Source organism: Misgurnus anguillicaudatus, chromosome 17, assembly GCF_027580225.2.
Source record: "Misgurnus anguillicaudatus chromosome 17, ASM2758022v2, whole genome shotgun sequence".
NCBI lineage: Eukaryota > Metazoa > Chordata > Actinopteri > Cypriniformes > Cobitidae > Misgurnus > Misgurnus anguillicaudatus.
This window is the reverse complement of record NC_073353.2, coordinates 14,992,057-15,000,955: the sequence shown is the minus strand read 5'-3', so window position 1 is coordinate 15,000,955 and position 8,899 is coordinate 14,992,057. Positions and strand designations below refer to the sequence as shown.

Below are 8,899 nucleotides of genomic sequence, written 5' to 3'. Positions count from 1 at the left end.
GAGGTCTGTGATTGAATGAAAGTTGTCGGAGATCATTCTCAAGTGTCGTGATCAACACAATTACTGTTGCTGCTTGTGGCGCCGTAAGAACTGACAGATGGATGACATTAAAGTGGACCTTGGACCTGAATACAACCTGAATGTGGCAGTCACAAGCATCAGAGCGCCTCCCAATGATTTATTTTTTATTTGTATATTCTTACTTTAATTATTTGCAATGTTTTTAGTTAACTATTTCCTAGGTTTTGTCCAAAGAAGTGGATTTTTTTAGAAGTGGAGGTTTTTGCCAAAACAAATTAAATGATTAAAGTGACATTTGTGAAAATCAGGCATTTCAATTACTGACTATTAATAACCTTTTCATTGACATCAGTGAGCCCTCTAAACCCTGGATTTGGATAAATTGGTGCTAAAAAACACTCTAAAAAATGGTGCTTAATAGCACTAAAAGCTTGTAATTATAGGGGAACCATTTTTACTGCTATATAGCACAATATGGTTCTACACATTTGCTACATAGGTGCTATATAGCACTTAAAATGGTTCCTCTATGATTACGAGCCAGTGAACCACTTTTAGTGCTATTTAGCATCATTTGTTTTTAGAGTGTAAAATGTAGAAATGTGTAAAGAAATCTTTAATAATACTTTTGTACATACTTTTTGTATAAATATCTTTCAGCTTGCGCTCCATTTATTCTCATTGATGTCTAGGAGGAATAATTGGCTGTGTATTAATAATTAAACTATTTAAAGAGATGTCATCAGTGTTTTTCTTCTTTATGGGTGTGATTATAAACAAGAACATAGTTGGACAGAAGGTCAGCGTAGCTCTAATATCTTACAGAGGAACCGAAGGAAAGCTCCCTTCTTAACAACATTCTGAAACATGATCAAATAGAAGATATGGAAAGCAGGTGTGGAATCTATTCACAAAAATTTGAAACAGTCCATCTCCTTTTCATCACATTTTCCAGTCCAGATGAATTCAGTGTGCAGAGAGGCAATAGGAGTCAAAGTATTGCCTTTTAAAAGGCACAAACCCTTACAATCATGGAGGATTGGTCTTAAATGGAAGATTTGGATTTGCCATGTTTTTTTTTTTATATTTTTTGCTATGTCTTGCACAGTCAGACCAAAAATAATAGTTCACCCAAAAATGAAAATTCTTGTAATCATTTACTTACCCTCATGTTGTTACAAAACATTTCTCTTTTCAGCTGAACACAAAGTAAGATATTTTCAGCAATGTTTGTAACCAAAACGTTTTTGATCACCATTAACTAGTATTTTTTTTATTAAGTCAAGTGCTTAATTACAAATATCTTCCTTTGTGCTAAGGAGAATAGCAAATCATGTTAAAGTTTCAGTACCACAAACATATTCTGTACTTAAAATGGGTAAGACAGACACACTTAGGTCTCTTGTCACTTTTGCTTGGCTCCAGCCATCTGTCACTGGGAAGATGTTTGAATCCCCTAAAATGCCTTTATGATTTTACACATCTTCTGCCAGCCTGTAAAAAAACATTTGTTCCTATCAGCATTTTATATCAACCAGACCCCTAAGAGCATTTTTCAAACTTTACTTTTGGCATTTGGCATCAAGACAACACAACAAATGCACTGCCTAGCTGCAGCTAGATTTTTATTACGAGCAAAGATGTTTTGAAAATGATTTGCATCTTGTTATCCTGACCGATAATGTTACATGCTGGTAAGAAAATCAGAACAAATTATATAAGAGTTATATATGTGGCAGGAAAAATCAATGGAAAAAGGTTTTTTACCCAGACCATTAAAATATACCAGATATATACAGAACACACACCAGACTGAAATCTATACTTACAATATAAGTGAACCATCTCATCCAACTTTCAATAATTTTGTTGTTTATAGAAAGATGCTACTGTGTTGTGAGGATATCTAAGAAACAATCTATAATGTTTTACAATCTTGTAGTACAATTGATATTTTAATGTATTTCATGTGTACTTTATTTGATAATGTCCAGAAAGCTGTTTTCGACTATGGTAAGTACATTTTTTAATAACAATGTTTCTTGTTTCATGTGTTACATTACTGATCAATCTACATGTTATTTAGTGCTCTAACACATCCTAAAGTTTGACTCCTCTGAGTTTTTAAAAATAAATGTCAGGAGTTCCTGTCAGGACAAAAATAAAACTTGTTTCTTTTGTCTTGCTGCTAATACTGTTGCATTATGTTGAACATTTATATTATGGTCATTTAATTCATTTTTCATAGTGTTTATACTGTTTTATTGTTTCAAATTTTTATTCTCAACAATTCAAGTTTGTATTATCGGGTTGCTTTTGAAACATTTGATGAAACTAAAATTAAAATAGAATTTAATTCTTTTTTTGCAAAGATAAGTGACAAAATATGTTTGCAGTTACCAGGGTTCCCACACCTTAGTTAACTTCAAATCCAAGGACCTTTCAAGGACTTTCCAGGTCCAATACCCTCAAATTCAAGGACTAAATGTGGGGACACATTACAAGTGTGAGCAAGGTTACATCGTGTTACCTTTGAAGATACATTGTTACAGTTCCCTTTCGAGGAAACTTGCGCTGCGTCACTGCGGTGACACTTTGGGGACGCCTCCAGAGGTAAGTGCGTCTGAATGTGTATATCAAATTCAACCAACGGTGAGGCTTAAAAACAAAGACGGGGTGACTTAAGAGCCAGGAAGTATAACGCTATCTGAAATATTGCCAAAGACGGCGTTACAGGGACGCAGGAGTATGGCAAGGGAGACGCAGCATCTCGTTCCCTTCTCAGGGAACAACACGTAACCCGAGACGTTTTCATGTGTCAAACACAACTATGCAAAAAAGCATTTTGGTATGAATCAACATTCGCATACAGAAGACATAAGCATTTAAAGCGAACAGTTTAGCACTAGTTTTTAAAAAGGCTAGAATTTTTATCATATTATCCTACACTACACAGGGAATAATATGGATTCAAGCACTTTCAATCACCTGTATCTATGGATGTATATTTTCAAAACTTCCCAGGGCCTTGAATTTTCCCCCCTAGATTCACAAACTTTCAAGGACCCGTGGGAACCCTGAGTTACATTTTAACAAGGTCATAGTTCTGTTGTGTTACTTTTGACCCATGTGTTTCATTTTTTTTTCACAGCTGACAGGGTTAAAAATAAAAATGAGTCAGAAGCTCAAACAAAGGAACAGTAGTGAATGTAAATGTTACACTTTATGGCACATTACAATGCAGTGTTTGGGTTTCCAAATCAGAAAAATCAGATCTGATGTTTTCAGATCAGAGATATTTTCCTCAAATATGATTATAATGAGTCCAAACCCTGAATATGAGAGGGATGTGGTTTTGGTGTAAAATTCAGAATGATTTTACAAAAAAGACAAAATCTTAGGAAAATATTTTAAACATATCGGGGCAGTGTTCCCCGGACAGGGATTAGACTAGTTCTAGACTTAAATATAAGAGCTGTCCAAACTGAAAACAACTTGCACTGACACATCAGTGCCCTTTGTTTTTCCTTAAAATGCACACAAGTGATGTTTTTTAGTAAGGCATGTTTGTTAAACTATAGCTATATTTCCTTATTAAACCAAGGCTTAATCTTTGTTTAAGCTGATCTCTGTCCGGGAAACCGCCCCAATATGTAGCATTTTGGTACAGATATGTACCTTTTAGGTACAAAAGTGTACTTTTTGAAGGTACAGTACTGCCCCATTGACAATTTTTGTAACTTTTTTACCTTTGTTCTGAGAATGTAGCTTGCTCAGAAGGAACTACAGTATAAAGAAAAACAGCCCCTCCCAGTAAAAAAAGTGCTGAGGGTCTTTGTAGATACCAAACCAACAGAAACCAAAACCAGAGCTCCCTTAACAAACCCAAAATTATCAGAGAAACCACAAAACTGAGTGAGCAAAGACTTCTGTAACATTTAGACTTAATTCTGCACCGCACATTTTTATTGTTGATAGATGCTGAATTGCATCCCTCAAACGTGCATGGCATTACTGCTAATGAGGATAGATAGCAGGCATCCACATGTCAGCACATTCCTGAACGAGCCACATGACTGACGTTTTATAATATTATTTGGTTTGCGGGCTGTCAGAATCCACAACAAAATAATTATGTGCAAGCATCATTTATCAACACAACATCATACACGCAAACAAACAAACAAATGCGCTCTTGTATCTTCATTGATCCCAGTTCAGATGGGACCACTGTTCAGCCGTGATCCACAGCAAGCTGCTCTAAACATTAGAGCTATGAATGTATACACAACCAGATATCTCATTTGTTATGTTGCTTTCTGCATCTGTGCTCATTATTTAGTATGTTTATATTAAAAGTGAAAGACAAGACCACAACAGTATGTTTAAAGGAAAGCACTGAGCGATGGAGGAGCATTATTGTTGAATTTCTCTCCATGTATGGACTGAATGTGTTTAATTGGATTGTGTGTGGTCCAGTCTGAATGGCTCTCTATAAACTGACAGTGTTTTGAAAACGGTGGCGCTCCACTCACCACCGTCTCCCCGCAGCACAGCTGCTCAGCGGTGTCAGGCGCTGAATTAAGACTGCAACCAGATTTCAATGGATCGCCTGAGACGAGCTGAACTCATATGGGACTAAAATGGACTTGATGTGGAATTCACACCACCATTATTTGAGTTTTTCCTGCAGGATCGATGAGAATTGAAACTCAGTTGAGCTGGAGTAGAAAACAATAGACCAAATGTAAAGGATAGATATATAGACAGACAGACAGACAGAAGGACAAATATACCAACAGATTAATAGATGGATAACTAGATTGACAGACAGAGAGACAAATTACAGTTTTTCTCAGTTGCTTTGAAGCATTTCTCATCTCAAAAGAGAAATTTGCAAAATAGTAAGTGCATTTCTCAACCAACAGAAAAATAGACAGACAGACAGACAGACCAACACATACATAGCTAGACAGACAGACAGATGGACCATCCAATAAATAGACAGACAGATAGGGAGGCAGGCAGACAGATAAATAGACAGACATACAGACAGGCAGGCAAACAGACAGACAGATGAACCATCCGATAAATAGACAGGCAGGCAGGCAGATAGATACATAGCTAGATATATAAACAGACAGGCAGATGTACCATCAGCTAAATAGACAGACAGACAGGCAGGCAAACAGAACGACAGATGGAGCATCTGCTTAATAGACAGGCAGGCAGACAAATAGCTAGATATATAGACAGACAGACAGGCAGACAGACCATCCGACAGGCAGACAGACAGATAGATAAATAGACAGACAGACAGACAGATGGAACATCTGATAAATAGACAGAGAGGCAGATAGACCGACAGGCAGGCAGACAGATAGATATATAGACAGACAGACAGATGGACCATCTGACAGACAGACAGGCAGGCAGACAGACAGATAGATAAATAAACAGACAGACAGACAGACAGACAAATACAAAATAAGATATATAAACAGACAAACAGATGGACCATCTGATAAACAGACAGACAGACAGGCAGGCAGACATCTAGCTAGATATAGACAGATGGATAAATAGACAGACAGACAGATATGTATATAGATATATAAACAGACAGACAGATGGACCATCCAACAGACAGGCAAGCAGATAGATAGCTAGATAAATAGACCGACAGACAAGACAGATACATAACTAGATATATAGACAAGACAGACATATGGACCGTCTGATAAACAGACAGACAGACAACTAGCTAGATATATAGACAGACAGATGGATCATCCGACAGACAGACAGGCAGGCAGACAGACAAACAGATAGATAAACAGACAGATGGACAGACAGATAAATTGCTAGATATATAAACAGACAGATGGACCAACCAATAAATAGACAGACAGGCAGGCAGGCAAACAGACAGACAGATGGACCATCCCATAAATAGACAAGCAGGCACACAAATAGCTAGATATATAAACAGACAGACAGACAGACAGGCAGGCAGGCAGACAACTAACTAGATATAGACATGCAGACAGAAAGATTAATAGACAGACAGACAGATACATAGCTAGCTAGATATATAAACAGGCAGACAGATGGACAGACAGATATTTGGACCATCTGATAAACAGACAGACAGGCAGGCAGACAACTAGCTAGATATATAGACAGACAGATGGACCGTCCGACAGACAGGCAGATAGATAAATAGACAGACGGATACATTGCTAGATATATAAAGGGACAGACAGATTGACCATCCGATAAATAGACAGACAGACAGACTATCTCATAAATAGACGGGCAGGCAGATAGACAAATAAACAGATGGACAGACAAATACATAGCTAGACATAGAAAGACAGACAAATGGACCATCCGATAAATGGGCAGACAGACAGGCAGGCAGATGAACAGACTGATAGATCAACAAATTGTTAGACTGACAGAATGACAGACAGATAGATGGTTGGATTGATAGACAGACAGATAGATCGACATATTGATAGATAGACAGCTACAGGTAATGATGAATTTAGTACATACTGTTACATACAAACATTTTTAATCGGAACATGCATAATCTGAATAAATAATTCACACCAATCTCCAATAACTGTTATTCAGACTTTATTAAATAATAATAATAATAATAACAATAAAAAAGAACTTTTTCTGTACAAAGTCTACAAACAACATTTTTTTAATGTTCTGACCAGTGCCGGAATCTCCATCTCTTTTGGTGTTGGCCTCCTGTCCCAGACAGACGAGGTAATACTATCACAGCTCTGCAGCAAAGCCTAAACAGGGCCAGAGCTCCAAGGCACTTGGAATAGAATCAACAAGAGTCCAATGAAAACAGAGCTGAATAAACACTCTCTCTTTCTTTATGTCTCTCTCTCTCTCTTCCCCAACAACTGAGCAATCCATATCTGTGACTGCTTTCTGCACCTCCTAATAAGACAAGCCCCCTCCCCTTACCCATAAGTCAACGGGACTCCCAGTGTGGCTCCAGGGAGCGAGAGGCCGGTCTGAGGTACAATAAGGAAATTCACGCATATTTCCCATACGTGCTTAGTTGTTCTAGCGGTCTTTTCATCTCGAAGCGAAAACATGGTCAAATTTTCACCTTACTCCCAGGTTTACGCCAAACCTGGTCTTGTTAGCCTTCATTTTCAACAGCCCAAAATAAACTGTGGAGTAAACAGACAGGTGAAATGAAAGAAAAAGCGTAAGGCCTGGTTCCTCCGAGACCCCAGTGGCTTTAAACCCAAGAACTGGTGTTTCGAAATGGCTCTCCTCCAAAATAGTTTGCTTAAGGCTTGATTGTTTGTACATGAAAGTGGCTTGGGGATTTTCCAACTCCTTCACCAAAGTAGCTCAGCCAGCTTGAAGAGTGATTTGAAGATGCTTTACTCAGTGGCTCTGATTCCTAGCAATCCATAGGTTGCAATAAAATTCAAAATTGTCAGCACAGTGTCTTTCACTCTATGCTCATAAATCAAACAGTCCAAAATAAAAAACTGAAAATAGGAGACACAACAGGCAATCCTGATACTTCATTCTAACTTACTCTGTAAAGGATTTTTTATGAATGTAAAACACTGTTTCCTTGTCAACTAATGGCCACAACAAAAACATTCTGCTACAAACAGACTGAACGCAAGTAGAAAACATTCATAAGAGGCGCTTGACACTTTAGAAACGGTTGCTGAACGAACAATAATAGGATGGGAACTTAAGCAATCAGCAAAAAGACACGAGTCTAAACTAAACCAAACGTCCACGATATTCTAGGCCACAGGGTTCACGAAATGGAGGCCGAGACTTCACAAGCGATCCGTCTTCTAGTCCTAGTACCTCTCTCTTCTAACTTCCATTAAGCTTTAATAGACTGTATTTTTTCTTTACAAATCTATAACAATAAACATTTCTTTGAAGTTCTTTTATGAAGAGGAAAGTCATTAGATTGATATGTGTTGATTTTTCACACTCCACAAGGGAATCTGGTTTGAATCCGTCTGTTCCCCAGTGATCCTTCAACAATCGCGGTCAGATTATGCCCCGCGTTAGCGCCATGAGGTCCATTCACAGTTTGGGATTGAGCCGGCACCTATCAAAAGGAGTCATAAGGGGCCAACGGAGAAAGCACACAGTCACATCAGTCTCTCCTGATCGGTTTCCATCAGGCCTCGGAGCAGCAGCGTTGCTGGTTGATCTTGACCTTGTGCTTGATGCCGTCGTACAGCTCAAAGTTGTAGTTCTCCAGCGTGGTTGTGCTGCGGGAGGAGAGGCCGTTGTAGGAGCAGGTGCAGTACAGCAGAAGTCCGGCACACACCGCACCCAGCAAAACGCCAAGGGAACTCATGACGATGATGGTCACCAGGATTGGATCCAAAGAGTAGAGCCAGGCATTGTCTTTCTCGGAGATCCGTGTCACTGGAGGTTCTCGTGAGGGGTTGGGCGTGGTCCAGGCAGGGAATGGGAAACCTTAAAATAAGAAAAACAAAATGGATTTTAATTAAGAAACATTGTGGTCTAAATAAATATATAATATTATATATATTGAGTAACTTCACCTAAATGGCAATGAAAATGTTATTAGTCAGTAATTGAAATATTAGTCATTTTCGCTGCAAAACCCTCTAAGTGCACGCAAGCTTTTTGGCAAAAATCTTAAATTCTAGAAAAATCTAAAAAGTCAAGTCTAAAAATTAAGCTGAACCAGGCATTTTGGGGTGCTGTGATCAATGTGACTGCCAAGTTTCAGGTTGTATTCAGGTCCAAGTACTCACAAAAGAAGTTTAAATGTGAACCAAGGTCGTTTCGTGCATCATCATTCATCTTTGCACTTCATATGCAT

General features: G+C 38.3%; 1 protein-coding gene across 1 annotated transcript in view; it reads right to left on the bottom strand.

Moving 5' to 3' along the window:
* Positions 1–6,649: 6,649 nt before the first annotated feature.
* The window catches only part of nrp2b (neuropilin 2b), a 77,588-nt gene continuing 75,338 nt past the window's right edge, over positions 6,650–8,899 (bottom strand). The window contains exon 17 of the mRNA XM_055215432.2: positions 6,650–8,526. Within this exon, the coding sequence (XP_055071407.2) occupies positions 8,222–8,526 (305 nt within the window). The 3' untranslated portion in view covers positions 6,650–8,221. The remainder of the gene's footprint in view (positions 8,527–8,899) is intronic.